Genomic DNA, 21,104 nt, shown 5'->3' with positions numbered 1-21,104 from the left:
TTGAAAATTAAAGCTTGTTCAAAAGCTCTCTTTCCCCCAATAGATGAAATGGAATTTGTTCGTGTGGATTCATATTTCATCCAGAAATTCAGGGGAGGCGGCTGAAGGGTTCAAGGAAAATACTCCGAATTTTTCTCTTTCGGGATTATTGAAAAAATTATCCTTTTTCGAACTTCGTGTTTAGGCTGCACTGAAGGATTACCTCTCGATTTCGAATGATCAAAACTACATAGCATAACTACTTAGGAAATCGACTCTCAAAATCAAGTTATGGTCGTTTTTTGAAAGCTTTGGCAAATTGAAATGTCACGCAAAATTGTCAACACGCCAATGATTAAGACAACCTGCTGTGATAGGTTAATAACTAGGTTATGATACCGTTCTTGATTAAATACCAGGAATACCGAACCCGTTATCTGCCAAAGATAAACTGACAAGCAAGCAGCATGATTCATGAAATTACAAAATCTGGTCAATAAAAACCACAAAAACATGCATTTACCTAATCATAAGATCTTGTTTATGGAGTTATAATTTTAAAATTCGTGGTGTCCAACTTATAACTTTTAACTTTAATATCCATTTGATAGTTTAGTTCATCAAACGAATTAAAGTTACAAATTATATGACAATTTAAAAGTAACAAATAGCAGACTAATGTAAAATGTTGTTGTACTGCAGACTAATGTAACATGTTGTTTTATCAGTTGTTATTGCGTCCCAATGTGGTGTATGAGTTGCCCGACAGAGCGGAGTTACTGTTAGGCGACACTAAAGCCACCTACAACTACATTCACGGTAATTATCTCATTTAATTTACCCTAATTTACCCTAATTTAATCATTATAAGATTGACCCTGGGCCTGATGAAATGATGGACGTGACTTGGTCTTAATTTTAAGGAGTGCCTGAGTAAGCTAAGATGAGAAATATTTCAGAGAATGCGGCAAACAATTTCCTGGGTGTGACAGCGGGACGACTTCCAAACTGGTAAGATATAACGAGATAACCGGGGTAACAATAACACTGTAGTTTGATAGGGAACCCCTTCTATATGAAACTATCTGCATCTTAATTAACATATTGCTATGTCTGTTGGACGTCGTTATGTTTGCAATTACTGCAGTCGTTGTCATGTAGAATCAGTACTGTGCGCGATAGCTCCAGCCCTGGATCGTTTATGAATGAGGACAGAGTTCCAGTTGCAATCGTTGGGTCCTTTCTAACTGTGTTGTAAGACACATTTTAAGATAGAAAGACATGTTTTTGAGATGGCAGCATTAGACATTGCCATAATGGCGATAAATACAGATTATTCCACCCAAAGTACGACTGTAACGGCGTTTGAGCGGTCAAAAGTTGAGAACAGTTAGATTGATCTATTTAGCATGATTTAGAAATTGCTCTCAACTTTACTATGTTAATTATCATTTCCAAGTAAGTAGTAAAGTGCGTACACCTGTACAGGGAAAATTGGCTTGAAAAGATTACAAAATTGTCTAGCGATTAATTAAATCATAAAGATTACCACGGACGATCAGTCTTCCTGATTCCTCACGATCACCATGCCCATTTCTAGAACCATCATAATCCTACTGATTTCCAACAAATAACCATCCACATTTTAGTTAGATACAACTCTATCATAAAATCCTTGGCCAACTTGATTTTTGGCCGCTGGCAAAACATATGTCTAGGGGAAATGGCATCCAGGTTACTGTAGTCTGTAGTGCGTGCCTCATTTATAAGCGGAACGTTAATGAAGGGCCAACCACGTGCAATTCCAGTGTGTTTGTTAGATGCTCGTGTTGATTCACCGAACATTGATTTTCGCGATTGGTAGAGCAGCTCCTACTGACTTACTAAAGTATGAATGGTAGGAGAAATTATCATGCATTCCGTATAATTCAGAGACAGTGGACTCCAAAGAAGTAATTATCAAATGACGAATAATCCAATGAGTATGAACATTATGGCAATTTCTTTGCTTTCTATTCTGGGTATCAATGGCATAAAATGGCATAGATTTTTATGGCGTAGATGGCTAAAATGTTTGTTCAAACTGACATTTATGCCATTGCCCCCCCCCCCCCCCCCTATCTACCACATGCAACAAACTGAAACATCAAATTTGGGAGATTAGCCCCTCGCTCGTGATGACTAGGATTGTGGCACTATATTAGTAACATTTCGTATATATTAGTAATGTTTTGTGATATAATTACGAAATTATGACCCTGGACCACTCATTAGTTGAGTTTATAACATGTCCGTGCGGGTTACAAATTTTAACACTTTAGCTGGGTCAAACCGGTAGTCTAGATATTGTATTATGTAGACAGCACAACTACAGACTTCAATTGCACTGGTTACAACCACATAGGATTGATCTTATATTACGTATTCGGTATTAGTATAAGGGGAGAGCAACCAAGTATATTAGGGGAGAGGTTTTGGAAATACTAGAGGGGAGGGGGGCATTTATTCCTCAACTTTTGGTCAAATGGGCAATGCAAATTTGCAGCTAAAACAGCTAAATCTTTAAAGTTGTGATGAGAATAAACATCGCCGTCCTATAACCTATTCGGAGCACAGCTATATTTCAGCTAAATTTAAATTTTCAGTCAACATAAAAAAAATAAAATATTTCTGACCGGAAAATGATGCCCCTTTTGCCCATTTATTCCTCAACTTTTGGTCAATTGCAAGTATTATTTCATACAAACTGACTACCGCTGAATCAGGTCCGATGGCATCTCGTCCATCGTTATCACCAACCACAAAACGAGACCTATTTTTATCCCTTTGGTGCGAAATGGGGTTACAACTTTACAAACGAAGCGAAAGTAGTGTTACGAAAGTAAGGTTGAAAAGGAAGAATAGTAGGGTACAAACAAGTCAACAAGTTACAATGGTAGGACACATGACGTGCCTCCACTTTGTTCGACACATTCCATCGTATTGTCTCATATTTTTTCTGTTCAGGTGGTTGAGTTTATTCACTGGAAGAAGTTACATACAATTGCACCGAGACCTCCAAATCATTAGTTTCTTACAAAAGTTAGGTCAAGAATAGAAATTTTTGGGATCAATAAATAAGCACGGCACTGCTACTGGGCAACACTAGATATGTGAACCCCGTAACTCCTTAGTTTCTTTTGTTATATCTATGATAGTAAGACTCTAGGTAGACGGTACGTGAGGTGTTATTAAAGGGAATAGATTGCGTAACACAGTCTATACTGTCATAACTAGACGGTGCTTTACGACTGTGTGATGGGGTCCATGAGGTCAATGTTCTAGCCTTGTTCTAATTTATAGATGATCGGAGAACCGGAAAAGGGTAGGAGAAATGTGCAACCAATCAGAAATGAGGATTACTATGGTAACTAAGCAATTAATACTGAATATGTATAAAATTAAATGAAATGAAAAAAAAACTTTCACCACTACAAAACGGATAATTATATCAAACTATGGATTCTAATCATGATGAGTGGTCGAGGAACCTATGCACCAGGTTTTTTGGGTTCAGACCGTCACGAAACAATATTATCATCTTTTCAAGGTATAATTGCGTTTCATTTCATCTGATATGAGATGAAAAACAATGTTTATACCCTCTCATATCGACAATCCACAGTCCACACGGTCACCGTTAAAGATGCAGAATGAAGATTGCTGATGTCAGAGTAGCTCTTATAAGCATGACCAAGCAATAACTTGAACATAAAATTATATAAATACAATACAAATCTTAGTTTGAGTACTTGAACGGGAACTTATTTGACGAAAATTAACAAACTTCAATCCTTCAATAATGGATCATTGGATATGACATCAATTCTGCGAATGCTAAGTACAATACTTCAGAGACAAACAGCAATCAGTTGACCTCTATAATCTAAGATACATCAAACCTCTAACTTTAAAATATATTTAATTTCGCAACTCTTGTGATTCAGCTATCACTCATTAGAATGCGCATTGAAACGAAGAATTGTCTCACAATGAAATTGTATAATCCAATCGGAAGTGCACCACCCAGCACTTAGCTCGTAAACTACCTTGAAGCGTGGGTGGTGTGGCTGCCAATAACAAAGGAACTTTTAATCTAGCAATACCAAGTGTGTGTATCTGTTCTACTTGTATGTGATTGTGAGCTTCCTAACTTGATTACAAATATCACTGTTCTCACCCACGAGTACGTGTTACGTTGATGAAAAGAGGTTAACTATTAAGTCGACAAAGTTTAATTCTTAACTAAACGACAGCGGTCGGGCATAGAGTCTCAAAGGAAGATACTACGGGTCCAGAGAAGATATCACGAGTATGATTGATGCGAACATGTTAGATTTTTATATCTATCTTATCATCACGAATACGTATTACGCACGAGATAAAGGCCGAAAAGGTATAATTGGCTTCTTCGTCCCACAAAATCTAGGTCCGATTATGATATCTGTGCTGCGAAGAAAAGGTTCTGTGATTAATGCACTGGCTATTGATACGTTGATGTATGAGTTGAATAAATGAATAAATGAATTAATTCTAGTATTTATATCCCGACTTTAAAAAAAGACCTAAGAAAGATCTATTAAAGGGGACATGTACACCAAAACCTTTTTTGGTGGGACCCTTGATTTTGACTTCATATTATGAAACTATAGATAAAAACGATATGATTTGACACATTAAACAAAATTTTTGATTTTATACTTTAAAACTCAAAATTGAGAGAGATCCGGTTCCAGAAAATTGGAACTCCAAAAAGTCAAGCTTTTCAAGTGAGAATCTCACGTATCTCTGGTATTAAATTATTAATATCCCGACATAAAAATATACTCAATAAAGAATAAAAATATAGTTATTATTCTAGCGAGAATATTATTTCTCAGAAAGCTGGATTCTAAAAAATCAATAAGATCCTTCAGAAAAAACGTAATTAAATTAGGAAACTTGAGCACATCAAACCATCAAATTGACACATGTCTGTCAATTTACCTGCTTCTGGTTAACATACGTCAATTATGATCTAAGAAGCCAGATCATCACCTTCTGATTTAGTTGACTAACTTAAATATTGACGCTCAACCCCCAAATTGGCACATTATCACATCTCATACCAAGTTCCTGTAGATAGAAATGAAGCGTCTTGCATTGCTTGCACACTATATTATTATTAGCATTGCACCTGTGTCACGTGATTAATGTCGGCGCCTTTGATTTCTAGGCTATTTCCTCTGTTATATCTTGTTAAATCGGCTGTCTGCCAACTTGTACAGTAATTGTAACTGCAGATCGCTTCAATTCTGTGTACTTATTTAAGTTTGTTTTTGGAGGACGAACTGGCTTGCCTGTAACAAGCTATTTGAATTATCTAGGGTGTCAAAAAATGCGGTTTATGGGCATATTTACAAACTCAGTTCGTTCACACACAACGAATTCAATTTAAAAAAATCAAAAATTCGGTCAGTAACGAAACGTTGATCTCACCGTCGAGATTTGAGAATAACATAAACAACTGGTCCTTCGAGCAGTTTTGTGAATCATCTGTGGTTGTGTAAACGCTTAAATATCCGCCGTACAAGGAAATAATATACCTTACGCATTAGGTATTTAGGTAATTATAACATATGCATTAAATAGCGTACAAAACCACATAGGGCTAAGTAATGCAACACAAAAATATTATAGTCCTTATAGTATTTAGACGCTTTTATAGCGTTATAAATTACAAATAAACATTTACCTAATGAATAACGGAGACATGCTTACAACTTATATATTTAACAGATATTTATACGAAGACGTAGTAATAGACCAGAAGATTTATTTAATTTATTGAATGTTCCTCCTGCCTCTCTCACTACAGTCGCACAGATGCCGCATTCGCCTTTAGTGGGCCAAAAATACGGATCTTATTTAGTAGGATGAAGTTCTGCTCTCAAATAAATCTTTAAAACCTACTAAATTTACTACCACAGAGTAATTCATGCAATTCTCTCTGTGAACAAAACATTTGCAGTCTACTAATACTTAGCCCAGATTTCCACTTAAAAAATGCTTCTTGAAAGGCTTCTGTGATACCCCGCCCACAGAAGGGTATACCGCCATCACCAACAGCACCAACAGCTCTCTTATGGAAAGGGATCTCCAAACGTACTTGATAATGCGCACTTGATCTCTGCCGAACCTACATAAAGTAAGTAAATACTGGCCAGTGCATAATGCTATAGGAGCACAAATCAAATAAAACCCTACAAATTCGATTAATTTCTATACAAGCATAACATTTCTAAATTATTCCTACTAAATTACTTACTTATAATATATAATATATATTCGATCCATTGGGGCATCTAAAAGATCGATATGACTGTAAGACACTAAAGTCAACGAAATGTTCCTGCTCACACGATTATGAAATCGAATCCCATCAACTGGATATTTTTAAACAAAACACCTCATCATCATAACTGTACCGTTCAATATATCGCACAAAATAAATTTCTAGTTTGATAGTTGGCGACGAAGTGAGAGTCTCCAATCAGTGTTTCAAAACAATTAGTTTAAAACTAATTACAGCACTACAAATCTTTTACATTTATTGAGCTATGTAAGTTATTGTAAAGGCGTGTTGCCGAAACGTCGACAACTAATGGGGGGGGGGGGGGGGGGGGGGTGGGGCTCGACCATATTAAAGTATATTACAATTTATAATCCCCGCCCCTAAATCGGGAAACAAATCTACATTTTAATATACTTTAATATACCCAAAATTAGTCTAGCTATATTCTTCGTTTAGATTTGCAAGATAAGCCTGTTTTTGGACTAGTACATGAATTTACATCCAGTTTGGTCAAAAAATGGCTGAGTTATGAGCTTTAAACCATATGCCCATATTTGGGCATACGCACCAAATTTGAAAGCTTTCACCCAAAATTTGATCAAATGTCAATATTTTTGAATGAGACTAACTTTAAGTGAAATATATAGCTCAATATCTGTTGAATAGTGGATACTAAGTAAAAAGACCTCCATGAACAAAATTGTCCACATAATATCTTGGTTTGGGATACTAGCCGAAATGATTTCATTAAAATTGAAACAACTCCATCAGTTTTCAATATTTTTGCATGAAATTTTCGGAATCGATTAAGCATTGCATTTCAAGCTTATTGTTGGCAGCGATTTTTGATTTAGGCCTCCAAAAACATAGGGATGTATTAAAGTATATTAAACTATATCCCTGCCCCTAAATCGGGAAAAAAACCTACATTTTAATATACTTAAATATGTTTTCTTAGGTATATATTATTATACCTAAGATGTAACTCAGTTAAGCTATCAGATCGTGTCCCTAAAGCAAGGTGGAAGCTCCTAGGTCATATCTTGCGTAGTGCTGATGACTCCCCCGCTGCATTAGCGTTAAAGTTTGCTGTCACAACAAACTGTAGAGGGCGCGTCGGTGCGCATCGTAAGAATTTGTTCAAGATTATTGTGAATGATTTGACCCGTAGAGGTTTAAAACTTAACTCTTTGAATGATCTTAATAAGCTTAAGATATTAGCCGATGATAGAGTTGCTTGGAGAATCAAATTTTAACTCTAGCTGTCTTGATCTGTACTGATCACCATTTTAGGATGACTTGATTTATTTTACATTTTAGGGGTTTTGAATATTTTAATGGTGTAAACAGTTTCTTAATTAATATGTTTTGAAACACTGAGTGGAGACTCTCACTTCGTCACCAACTATCAATCTAAATATGATTGACCCACTCATAAGAGCGAACAAAGATTACCAAAATAAATTTCTGGTTGATTCTGAAGAAATCAGAGCCTAAAAATGTCTACATTCAACTTGTTGTTCGTTCAGAAGTTTGACTGCCAAAATACTACTGTAGTTCTATTTATAGCATTTAACCTAATGAATTGATTCTCACTTCTCAGTTCTCCGTTCACAACTCGGAATAGCAAAATTTACTTAAATTGGCTTGGAATGAATAAATAAGTGTACATGGTTTACTTTTAATGACGCCCTGATTTTAATTTCTTCGTAGCTAGTAAAAAACTAGGAAGGGAGATCAAAGACTAGGGAGGAAGGTTTTAAGTGGACCGGAATTTGCAGCTGGCGCAGGCGCCAAACGATTGAATGCCATATAAATTTTCATTACAAGCCAGTTTCCCGCAGTTTTATAGCTTTACGCCGCGCATGGCATTTTATGTAAACATCAACGTGTTGGCGTGTTCAATGTTCATATCTTCTGCTATGTGTTCTCGATCTTAAACTCTTTACAATATGATACATCGGAACTCCCTATGTACGATCAATCAGCTAAGCAACGGCCTTATTCAGCAGTTCGACTCCTGCAAAGACAGTCAGAATACAAGACGAAGTACAGGCGCTAGAGATTAGCGCAGACGGCGAGAGCAGTGACGTTGAGGCTGTACCCCCATCACAATTTCTACCAAACCTTGACGAGTAAGCATCAACACAAATGTCTCCTTTATAGTTTTTACTGTTGATGTTAGAGCTACTTTAAAGTACGGATTCTCATAAATTTGTCATCGATCAACGGTCAACCAATCGATAACAAATTACTTTTTACCCAAACTGTTTCAGATCTTCGCTTCTCTATGTCGAAGACTCTCCACAAAACTCTCCTCTAAAGACCCATAAGACGCTCGGTCAACAAGTGCCTGAAACACCCGGAGCTGTCAGGGTATGTTTACTCTTTTGTGCGGCTTCTCATGTTAAATCACTGTTAATGATAACCGATTAAGTACTCCTGTGTCCTGGTAATTCAAAGAAAACTCGGGAGTTCGAATACAAATCGTTTCATCTTCCTGGTAATTATAGAAACCTGCCCCGACTTACTAGATATTTCAGGTAACTAGTCGTCAACTTCAATTGGATCAGTCTGAAGAGTTAGGCAAGGATACAAGTCTGATAAACACGCTAAAGGAGCTAAATACTTTAGCGCAGCTGCAAGGAAAAGACCTGACTACTACAATCCCCGACTCACAACTACCCAACTTCACGTTAGAAGGTTTGTGTTAAAGTGACCGTGAGGTCACGAACAAATTATTTATTCAAGGACATTTTGCAACAAATAACATTTCATCTCGTACTTAGTCAAGATATTTAATGAAATTATCCATCAGATGCGGATGAGCAATCAGATTGTGGCTCAGAGATTGTGGATCTAAACAATCAATGTGATGAGCCTGAGAAGATTGCTGAAACACAGGATGCAAGAGTAAGTCAGAACTAAATCTGTGTAAGTGTGTATGTAGAGCTCCCTCGGGATTTTAAACATCGGTGAGCAATTTTAACTGATATGATGACTGGCCCAAATTGGAAAAAAGCTGGGAAAGCTGTATGGAGTAACTCAGTGGACCTAGGTGCCCTAATTTCATTCGATGGGAGAAAGAGTAGTGAGTGCAATCGTCGTTGGGAACTTCAAATAAGCTATAAAAAGCTTTTAGGATTTACGTCGCGTTGGAATGACCTTCGGTTACGCGGTTATATGGTAACCGAAAAGTAACTAATTCCTGACTAATTATTATTTCCAGACTGTCTTGAATATTACATTTCACTGATTACTTATGGCATAGGAAATTTTTATCGAATATTTTACGAATGTTAAAGTTAATCTATCTGCTCTAGGAATCGCGATCGGAGGGAGAGGATAGCAATGTTGGAATGGGAGATGAAATGAACACACAATGTTGGGATATCACAATTCCACCCGACGAGGAGGAGGAGGAGAAAAAGAAGAAAAATGAAGTTACAGACAAAATTGAGGACACAGAAGTTGAAAAAGTCGGAGACTCGACAGATAAGGACACGTCTTTAGAGGAGTGTGACACGACAGCTGATACTGCAACAGCCAGTGAAGATGAGGACGATCCTCTCCAAGATGATCAAGCGACGACTTCCGACTTGATATCGGGCACTGGTGAGAAGAGTGGGAGTGAAGAACAAACCAAAGAGGTGGGGTTAACAGATAAGACACAAGATATTGACAACAGTGATATGGAGATTACATGTCTGGATCAAAGTAAATCAGTCCCAGGTTTGTTTAATTACCTGTAAGGTTACTTTGAGATAAAAAGCAAAGTTGGTTGTAATTGATCCATTAAACTGGTCGCTAAATCACAGAGGATTTCCTTGTCGAGTCCGGAGGCAGAACTACCCACCTACATATAAAAAGAAAGCTTATCCACTTATAAGAAAATCATCAAGAAATTAATGCTGTAGATATTCTACAGAGCTATAAGGCAGGCCGTATCCAGTTAGAGAAAAATTCTACTAATTCTATGGTTAAAATCCTTGATCAAAATCTTGCTCAGGACTTGTTTAAAGTCTTAAAGTTTAACATGGGTTCCCAAACAATGTCTAGTTCATCCGGCTGCTGTGAAAAAGTCTGTCACAAGACTAAAAACATAGAACTGATGAAATCCTTTAGTATGATTTGCTACGAAATAGTTTTATACAAAACAGAAGTTCAGAGACCTTCTCTAAAATATTATCGCCCTTAGCTTGTGACAGCCAGGTGCAGCTAGTCCACAATTCTAAACAAAAAGCTCGAACACATAGTTACTTCTTGTCTCTGGATATTAATTTTTTGACAAGTTTCTGACACATTATCAAACTTGATTCAGGGGGAGAGATCAGTATGCTATCTGAAGGATTAGCAGGAGGATTCTCTCCTACATCGGCCCCTGCTACTGAGGTTTGTTAATTGGGGGATCGGGGAGGGCAGGGGTTGTTCAGCGAATTTTCTACCAAGTTTCCCTGAATAAGACTTGAAACGTGATGCCTGATGGTTGTTTTAAAATCTTGGCTTCTAAACATTGTAAATGCCTAGACTAACTGATGGGCTTCAACGAAGCATAATCGACACATTTTTGTATATAACTGTTGCCAGGAATATTTTGGAGGATTCCGGATAGGTGCAAAATATCTGAAATGATCACACCAATATCATACTTATGAACGAACGTAAAACCTTTAATCTTGAAGATAATGCAAAAAATCTTATTTTGAGCTGGTAAGGTGATTTTTACTTACTTTTGAGAGGCTTCTTTAACACAGTAAACCCACTGTGATATTTTGGTGCGGTGCAGAATAAAAGAATGTTACAGTGAGTGGAGACCACTCATACAGGCGAGGAGCCATACCAGCACTGAAATATGGCTCACGAAAAACGAGCATAATATTATTCAAGTAGCAAAATTGAAAAGATCGTAGTAGAGTTAAAAGGTTGGAAGTACAATTCAAAGTGTGTATGAACTACTTGCGGTACCAAAATTAGCCTATTTTGTCACTGTCAGAAATCAAGACAGATTACCAAATTGTTCACTGCTTATTATACGAAAATTGTAACTCCTTCATGATTGCATCGGGTGTGGCAGTTGTCATTATAGTCGATCTCGGTAGGATTTTTAGCTAAAACGGGATCCAATCAGGCCTTAAAGTTTATGGCCACAATTTAACAATCGTCATTTGGATCATAATCGTACAATAATGACACCGTTTTAACGGCGCACTATTTAGGTTGATAAAGTGAGAAAATTGGGATTATGATCTTATAATAACGGCGCGCCATTTAGATTGTTAAACTGAGCAAATGGTTATAATATGTAAGGTTCGACAAAAACCTAGGCTGATTAAATTGGAAAGTCCCTCCTGGCTTGCGACCCCTTATAAGCAAAGAAGAAGGGCCTCACATAATGAGGAGCCAACATTTTACACCTGACTGAAGGTTGTTATCTAAATGATAAACTGGCGATGCTTTAAAATTTAAGCCAGCTATATGTGGTTACGAACATTCAAGATAAAATAGAGCCTAGTTAAATAACCGGAGTCCATCGCAACCTAGATCACAGTCTAGGTTTATAAGTGTTTGCATTATCAGTTCATTAATAGATAACCCGCTACGTGAGTAGCAGTGGTTTTCCTAATGGTCGAGTGGTAATATGATCGAAGTAGAAACATTGCCCAGTTGAAAGGTTGGTCAGTCCAGCAGCGCAGACTCTTAGGACGGCACTTTTTGGAACCCATCGCCCGCTCCAGAGCTTACGTCAATAGGATTATAACGAAAAACTTAATAATCGTACTCGACTCTCAAGACGTAATCAAAAGTAAAAACACAATATAAGTTCAGAACTGAATTGTATATGTTTCAGTACGAGTGGTCAGTTTACTAATCAGATAACTATTTCACGTGTGGTAGTGCAATAGTTATCTGTTGTTTCATGTTCTAGCTTAAACTTTGCTTTCCGTCTAAGTTAAGTCGCGAGTCTTTGTGTTTTGAGGCTTGTGGTGACTCTCCCTCATCACATCATGAACCAATTCCACTGAGTGCTAGGGTGGAGTTAGTTACCACCTCTATTGGAAACTAACTAATTATATCCATTCCATTAGTCTTGATGTGATGAGGTTATGTCTACACTTGCTTCAAAAGTTTAAGCTGGAAGAATAAACAATTGGGTATATCGTCAAATTCTGCCCTCGGGGCCAGACCGGCGGTGATAATGAAACTTTTAGATAATTAAACAATGTAGTTGAGATTTGAATCTAAAGGATTGAGACATTCAGGGCAAATGAACGAGCGAGGACTATTGTTATGCAGCTGTTACGTACCGACTTAAAAACGGCTGAATCCCCACCTAGAAAGAAAACTCTTCTCACAGTTTACTTAGTTATAAATTACTTCGACCGGCGGTGATAATGAAACTTCTAGATAAATCTACCATGTAGTTGAGATCTCAGCTGCTAGCTAAGGAGTATAAGTGGGATGTACCATACGTTTCACTTTTAACTATTTTAATATCTATTAACCATATTTATGTAATAAGGCAATATTTAAGTGCAGCAACATTTTGCGAAAAGTGCGATCCTGCAATCGCCTAAAATTGCTTAATGTGCGGCTAATTTGGCGAATCTCTGTTAGTGAGATTACGATATTTTTGGTGGAGATTTGTGCTTAGCACCGCTTCTATTATCGGCGTTAGAAAAGATCGCTATTACTGGATACGTTACGTAACGTTTTAGCACCAACGAACTAGATATTCCCAAGATGTTCATCAGAACGATCGGTTGACTAGTGGAGATGAAATTATGTCGATACGAAGAATGACGGATTGATCTTAAATTGGCCATGGCCAGCATCCGTCATCAATCAGCATCGTGCAGATAAGACCGAAGATAATAACTAGATACAACATATTATGTTAATGAAAATACATAAAAACATCGAAAGCTGATAAAATATATTTTGTGAAACTAGTCTAGGACTCTAGGTGGGTAAAGTTGAGGTTTAACCTTTAATTTCTTAACTAATGGCAGAACGGTTGTCGAGCTTTTATATTGTTGACCACTAATTTACAATATTGGGATGATTGGGATGATTATACTGCCCTATACTTCAAACTCACGGATGTGGCATGAAATTGTCCAAAACAAGTGTCGAATTATAGAGGAGATTACTGATTGCTGGTGTGACCTTTTGGGAAAGTGGGCCATCCTCTCTCTTTCACACAATATCATTACAAATTGCATACCAAGTACCTGAAAGCTACCCTAAGCAAATGACATCGTGAAGTTCCTCATTAATCCAGTGATAACCTCACTCTTATCCACAAAATTTGGAAGTGGTTTCTCACCTTAATTATGATATTGTGAGGGTTGAAACCTTAAGAGTTGGTGCAATAAACTGTATTCATCCTAATTTTAAATCCCTCAGATTGAGGGAGATAGTGATGCCACCGATATAGAGGAAGATATACCTGTTATTCCTGCTCGACCAGGCCATCTTCCTGCCTCCAACCGGAGATCTACAAATCTTCAAGAAAGTTTGATAGAACCACCGGCAATGTCAGAATCGGAACTAGAAAATTCAATTGACAGAAGAGACAAATACAGAAGGAGTCTGATGAACTCCATGGCAGGTATTTTGGGCGTGTCACTTACTTGAAAATAGGGCGATGCAAGTGTTTGTGGTGTTGTAGTATTATCATAGACTGAGAAAGGATCTGTATAATGACGAGAAGATGGCTTGTAAAGAAATGGCAAGAAATTGATGATAGGGGATCGTCCGAGTTAACATTTAGTAATGTTTAAATGTAATTACTGCCCTGCCTAAACGGTCGCAATAAGGAGCTGTTGGGCTGTTTGTAAAGCAGTCTACAAGATCGTAGTCATGAGTCTACCCGCTATTCTTTTAGTGAGACTTAGTGTTGTAACGAGATATATCAGATACATCTCATGTCACATGGGTCGTTCCCTAATATGTATTATATGCTACTCACTTTCATTGTATGATGTATATGAATAATGAATATGTTGGTAAATGGTGGAAATATAGAGCCTTAATTTGGGAAGGATGGCCCTTTTTGTTTATGAAAAATAGGATGTAACGGTAAGATAAGCTCACCTTCATGTCTTTTTCCCCGAAAAAAGTAGTACATTGTCAACGAGGTAACTCTGTTAAATCCTGTAAATTACCCATTATTTCAGAGGACAGCCAAATGTGGGCGAGTGTGATGTCAACTAAAACGTCCTCTACAGCAAGCAATAGTAACTCTCAAGGGGACCCTGAGAAGACCCCTCCCAGAGAGGACTTTATGGAAGATATTGCCAGGACTCCACCTCGATCTGTCACCGAGAGACCAAACACGAATCCTGTCACCACCCCTACAAAAATTCTAGAGGTCAAATCTCAGATTCAAATGATCGAGATGTCTGATGAAGTTGTGGAAGGTGACTTTGTGGAAACACAGGAAGTTCCTAACATTACCATCGAGGAGAAAGATGAAAATACTTATGATGAAGTTGGTAAAAGTGCTAACGGAAGCACGAATAATAAATCAGATAACACGAAAGAGGTAACAACTAAACCATCTGTGTGTGCAAAGGGAAGTGCCGTCGATGAGATGGACACGGAAGATGAGGAGGATGGTATTGAAGAAGGTGACGACAAGCAATTTATGCCAGAGCTTCGGCTAGATGACGAGCCCGTCTTGCTTATTGACAATTCTGATGACATGAAGGCTACTGAGGACGACGATGAAACAGACTGTGAGATTGATGATGATGATGAGATGACAAATAAGGGGCGAGAAGGTGGAATAACTGAGGTTGTTAAGGATGATGACGAAGATGATGAGCTGCAGATAACATCGGTGCAGGAGGCATGTTCGCTGGTCATAACTCATGTTATGGATGTAGAGGATACCTCAGAGGTCAGCGAAGTCCAAGTGAATGAGGTTAGTGAGGCCCCGGTTACTGAGGTTAATGAGGTTCCTACTGCTGCAGTTGATGACGTTTCTATTTCCGAGGTTGAGGATGTTCCCATTGCTACAGTTGATGACGTTCCAGACCCTGAGCTTATTGAGGTTTGCAATGATATGATTTCTATCGATCATAGATTTAATACTGGACGTTCAACAAACTTCCCCAGATGATAACTATTGGATGCCATGATAGACAGAGGCCAGAGCAACCCTTGGCCTTATCAGTTTCACTTCATAATTTCATTATCCAGCATCATTAACAAATATTAATTTCAGGAAGATACCCCCTGCACATTGGAGCTTGACGTTAGACTCATCGGAGGAACAGATGGATTCGATGTTAAAATTAAGGGAGAGCCAAATTCGCAGGTAAATACCCAAAATTAAAGTGTTTAGCTAGACTTGTAATTAATAATTATTGAGAATAATTCGAAAAGGGATCGTTCACATATTAAACAGATTTTAGAACCCCCTCTGTGAAGCTGTGAGAGCCACTTTAAACATACCTATTGAGCTATTGTGTAAAACATTTCCAAACCCCCCTCCCCCCTACGTAATATTATGTGAACGCTCTCTATGTCAAAATTACCTTAATGTCTACACCACCAGTCGTCACGTTCCTGAACAGTTTAGGGCATTATTTTACAGTATTAACATCTAACTAACGTCAACCAGACGAACTTCTCGAGATTGAATTGAACATGTCCCCTGACTAGATTGCTCCAATAACGAATCGTATATCAACGATTTCTTGGAAATCTGCGATTTTTTTCAAACCTTTCCTGGCCGATTTTTGATTAATTTCATAGCTGCGAATCATCCCCAATCAGACATTTTCGCTGATTGAAACCTTGTGATTTTCGACCCGCAGTATATAGTCATCGATTGCATTTAAACGGAGCATCTTAATCAAGTCACGTCTACTATTTAAATGAGATGAAAAGTTACATTTAGATTGCGACATTGTGAAGAAAATGGTTTTACAGCTGAGAAATGAATTTCTTTATAACTGTTGAGCTTGAAATGAGGATAGACCAAGAAGCTTACTTTAAAAGTGTTGCAAAAGAAGGATGTTATTATTTATTTGCACAAGGAGGGCAAGTGACGGGTAGCGATTATTAGGGTGGTTCGTTGCTTTTGCGGAGAGACTTACCGCAAACTCTTGCATAGAAATGAAAACTGTGCAGTCAGTTTGTACTGCAGAGTAATGAAAACTGTGCAGTCAGTACTCAGTTTGTACTGCAGAGTAATGAAAACTGTGCAGTTAGTTTGTACTCCAGAGTAATGACCACTACCACAGGAACCACCACTTCTAATATGTTTATCATTAAATAAAGACAATGAAGAGTAGTCGTATAATTGAATATTTCTACTGGAATTCCCAGGCAAACTCGGTATTACAAGCTGCTTAGCAAGAGGTCATATTGTATCTCAACAATAATCTCAGAATGTGTGTCTGATCGTCTGTCTGTCTGTGTGCGTGTAATTTCCGAGCGGATTAATCAAGAAAACGGTAAGAGTTACGGGGCTGGTTTTTTCGGTATAGTGCCGACAAAACTATGAGTAAGCCAAATGGTAAAGGTTTTTTAAATCGGTCGGTGGTAAGTGGTTTAATTGATGGTTTTAAACCACAAATGTTACATAAAATGGCTCACATTTTCTCCCTCCTCGCTCTCTCCCATTACTGCATATTATGTAGCGTTGGTACATAAATTATATCATAATTCATAATTACACTGTCATTTAATACTATAACGTTCTGTTTGGACTGTAGAGAGAGTTCATACTTTCATACGACAATGTAATGCATGTTTTCAAATATGCGGGTGTGGTGCGGAGTTAATAAGGGTTAATTTCTATTGATTATTGTTTTAAGATACTATTGTTTTAAGATACTATTGGATACGTGAGGGCACTCCGAATAGTATTGCATTTGCTCACCTAATGCGGGTTTTGACTCAGCGGGTAAATACTCCTACCCTTTTTAACTGCGGCAGTGAAATCCCAGCAGAAGGCCAGGTTACACTAGTAAACAAATAAATTGATAGAATTTGCTCGTTCGAATCATCACAATATGAGTAATAGAATTATTTTAACATATACTTAAGAATTCATAAAGATAATCAGTAATCACCAGGTAAAGCCTAAATAACTAATAGCTAGGCTTTACTATTGTATCAGTTAAACTTATGCACTGTTGCAACTGTTGCCTTATAATTTGTAAATAAATGTGGCCATAGCAATTAATTTGAACTTATCCGAATGTCCGCGATGTTCAAAAGCTAAGAATATAACTATACACGAATATAACACAAATGGGCGTGGCCAAAAGGGCGATTTTCCTAGACTGAATTTTTGTGCTCCGAATTTCTTTCAGTTCTACAGACCTTGGAGTGGCCCCAAAAATTGTCAGCCCTCGACTATGAAATGCAGGTAAAAGTGCGTAACTGACCAGACTATCTACCATAGAAATTACCACTTTAATCTGTTTTAAATCATGAAATAGAAAGATGAGCTAAGACAAAGAGGAGTAGTCGTACCACCTTGATTATTCTTTGGATTTGTTTCGAGAGGCGAATCATACACAGTTTATAAGGCAGCTGGATTATTGACAGCTTGATTATTGAATAATTGCCTAGATTATTCTACCATAATTCCTGCTGCAAGTTACAGAGTTGGATAACTAGCCTTACTGGCTTGAAAATAACCAGATCACCTGATTAATAGTCAAGCTCAGAACATGCTCCTTAGTATTATTGCCCAAATAAGAGGTCAATATTTCCGGGACTACTACCTCTCTGCCAATGACATATTCGACATCCAACACATCTCCACCATTGTCAACTTTACAAACCACACTAAACGCTTAATGGTGCCAGAGGAGTTGGACCAGACAGGTGTAACATAGCGACTACTTTAACGCCGTCTTATTTCGCCTCTCTCTTCCACACTCAACCACCACTTAAGCGTTCATCTATGACACACCCCACAACACTTACCATCATCCTTGATTACACATCTTGATTCCACTGGCATCCTCCCACAGGACTGCCATACCCCAGAGGTAGGCAAAGCATTCATATGCTATCTTCTCGTGGGCCAACCAGGCCTAGCCTCTCTTTTTTTTAATTTAAAAAAAATGCTCCTTAGTAAGAGGTTCTATTGTATAAAACAAATAAAAAATAAAATTTGTTCCGACACAGCTTGTTTAAAGGCCACAGCTTGTAATACAAAGTGACTTTTAAATGAAATTGATCGCGGGTATAATGAACCCAATGAAGCGTTTACATGGAGCAAAAAAAAGCTTGTTTGTATGGGGGAAATATGTTCTAAGATTGCCCAGAAACCTAACGGGAGATTCAGTGATATTGGTATGAGGGATCATACAAGTTGAACAAGCTGGGACTAGTCGATTTGTTTTGGGCATCGTTCCATTTTGTTGGATACAGGACTATGTCAAGGGTCTTCGGAATAGGGCTAGTTTACTGCAGAACAGTCTCATAGGAAGTCAGCAGCTGGTGATCAGTGTTCAGGCAGAGCTTTACGATTTTATGACTGAATGACTTGAAACGTTTAAGAACACTGTTAAGTCATCTGTTATTGACTCGGTTTAAGCCGCCTATAATAGTTCAGACGTTAGACTTCAGTCGTCGAGAATTCACAACCAAAAACGTTATCAGCTCGGAAACGCTGCGAAGTTTAGTGAAACGGATTGTTGAGGAAGAGGACTGTAGTCTCCACCTCGTTGTGTCTATCAGAAGAGATCGATAGCGAACTTATTGACACAGTGAGCGAAGTTAAAAAAAACATTGGTCAGAAACCGAAGTTCGAACCACAAACTAAAAATAGTTTGAATCATCATAATTAAATATGAACAATAAAATTATTGCAACATTTCGAAAACTACGTACTTTAAAATTTATTTAAAAATTACCAGCTAAGGTCTAAATCACTAGAAGCTGAACCATTGTATCAGTCTACAATTGTAAGCGACATTTTCATGAACCAAATTTGGGGGATTAGGAAATAAAAATTTTTAAATTTGGGGGATGTATTGTGCTCCGTACTAAAAGATATGCTGTGTTTCAGGAAAAAGCAAGCAAGTCGTTCATGTCGATGTTTGACAGTGACGAAGAAGATGGACCAGTGTACGATTCTCAGCTCAACACCTTGCCAGGTACTAACAATATTTTTTTTAACAAACCTTCCTTAAACTGTGGAACAGCTTTGACTCGAACTTATTAATCCTACTCAAGGAACCGAAATTTTGCTTAATTATTGGATCTAAAATGATCACGGAGACTCGTTACGTCGTTTTGAAAGTGAATAAACGTACTTTTATTTTGTCTACATAGTTTGCCAATTGAGTTCAACAATCGGCTCTTATCAGTTTTTAACTCATATCGTCTATCGATCTAATAAAAGGTTTTACGAAACAACGTTTAGAGTGGTCTATGTCAAATGAGATTGTGCCTTTCTGGCGAAAGGCACGTTTTACACGGGTGATCAGTAAATTAAACCCTCACGTGTCGTGAATGAGGATGAAAAAAGGTCGGGTCCACTGTGAAACACGCGCAAATCGTTTAATAAGTCAGAACTTGATAGAATTGCTCGAAATGAAGATGTACATCACGCAGTGTTACTTAGTGACGCGAACTGAAGCGATTAATTGGTAATGGTACACTCGGTTTAATTGTTTATCTTTAATATAAGCTTTTTCAGCTGGAGACTATGTAGCTCAGTCGTTCGACCTTATAAGTGAGTTTATAGTCAGGATTATGATGCTCAATTTACTCATCTACACAAGAATTTCAGTAATATTAATACAAAGTTGGTGCTCAGATTATTATTAATAAACAAACAGGTGGTAATTAAAGTGGTAATTATAATGATCAGTAATCTGCTCCATAAAATTTATTAACGCTTTTCATTAACAGATGAAAATGCAACCTACATGTCAGGATTTGGACAGACTAAACCAGGCTTACCCTATCATACTGAAAATTGAAAAGTAAAATATCATCACTAGATCGATTTTCATCTCCAGGTCCAGTCAAAAAGAAGGAGCCTTTAAATAAAAAAGGTGCAGGCAGAGGAAGAAAACCCAGAGCGACGAAACCCAAAGCAGTTCCAAATCGAAAGAAACACAACCCTTTCGATTATGAGTCCGAGGAGGATCAGGAAGAGGACATACCAAAAGGCCGAAGTTTGCACAAAAATTCAGCTGCTAAAAAAGAAGGAGAAGGCACTGAAAGTGGTCTGACAGCTGAAGATTCAAAACCTGCGAAGAAGGAAGAGAAAAGTACTCATCGGACAGTTCTAAAGTTAGAAAGTGTCGAGGAACTTCTCCGAAAACGGAGAGAGGTTAAACAAAGGTTGGACGCAAAAGAGACCAACAAAGCACACAAAACCCAAAATAAAGGTATGTTTGATATGCCTGCATATTCATGACTCATCTTTTCATCTCTAGATTAGGTTTGAAATTGGGGTTCTTTTCATCTCTAGATTAGGTTTGAAATCGGGATCCTTGTAGACTGTAGTTGTAACACGTACAAGAAAATATGATATGATAATGATGTGTACGACGTATGTAAAGCAGGGGTTGCTCTTTTTACAGGACAAACTCTGAAATATATATGTTCTATCCTAAGCGTCTAAACAGTACACAATAAACATGTCTGAACAGCTATGAGAACAACCGATAACCGTTCAATGTACTTTCCACTACAACTATTAGTAATAAATAATAATTAGTAATAAAACACATACAGAAATAATCTACGTAATAGTATTACG

The 21,104-nt window shown here is 37.6% G+C and overlaps 1 protein-coding gene across 5 annotated transcripts in view; it reads left to right on the top strand.

The window, feature by feature from the left end:
- LOC134826146 (mediator of DNA damage checkpoint protein 1-like) overlaps positions 1-21,104 on the top strand; it is a 49,963-nt gene that overhangs the window by 2,438 nt on the left and 26,421 nt on the right. For 2 of the 5 annotated variants that reach the window (XM_063838435.1, XM_063838439.1), the window contains 14 exons: positions 708-798; positions 939-990; positions 8,362-8,487; positions 8,629-8,728; positions 8,896-9,055; positions 9,171-9,265; positions 9,676-10,084; positions 10,674-10,744; positions 13,760-13,964; positions 14,533-15,410; positions 15,585-15,677; positions 19,398-19,485; positions 20,031-20,066; positions 20,356-20,730. In XM_063838435.1, the coding sequence (XP_063694505.1) occupies positions 708-798; positions 939-990; positions 8,362-8,487; positions 8,629-8,728; positions 8,896-9,055; positions 9,171-9,265; positions 9,676-10,084; positions 10,674-10,744; positions 13,760-13,964; positions 14,533-15,410; positions 15,585-15,677; positions 19,398-19,485; positions 20,031-20,066; positions 20,356-20,730 (2,779 nt within the window). The remainder of the gene's footprint in view (positions 1-707; positions 799-938; positions 991-8,361; positions 8,488-8,628; positions 8,729-8,895; positions 9,056-9,170; positions 9,266-9,675; positions 10,085-10,673; positions 10,745-13,759; positions 13,965-14,532; positions 15,411-15,584; positions 15,678-19,397; positions 19,486-20,030; positions 20,067-20,355; positions 20,731-21,104) is intronic. The other 3 variants (XM_063838438.1, XM_063838436.1, XM_063838437.1) reach the window with 3 other exon arrangements.

Source organism: Bolinopsis microptera, chromosome 1 (genome assembly GCF_026151205.1).
Source record: "Bolinopsis microptera isolate Bmic1 chromosome 1, MBARI_Bmic_1.0, whole genome shotgun sequence".
In the NCBI taxonomy this organism is placed as follows: domain Eukaryota; kingdom Metazoa; phylum Ctenophora; class Tentaculata; order Lobata; family Bolinopsidae; genus Bolinopsis; species Bolinopsis microptera.
The sequence above is the reverse complement of the archived record's forward strand: the minus strand, read 5'-3'. Positions and strand labels throughout refer to the sequence as shown.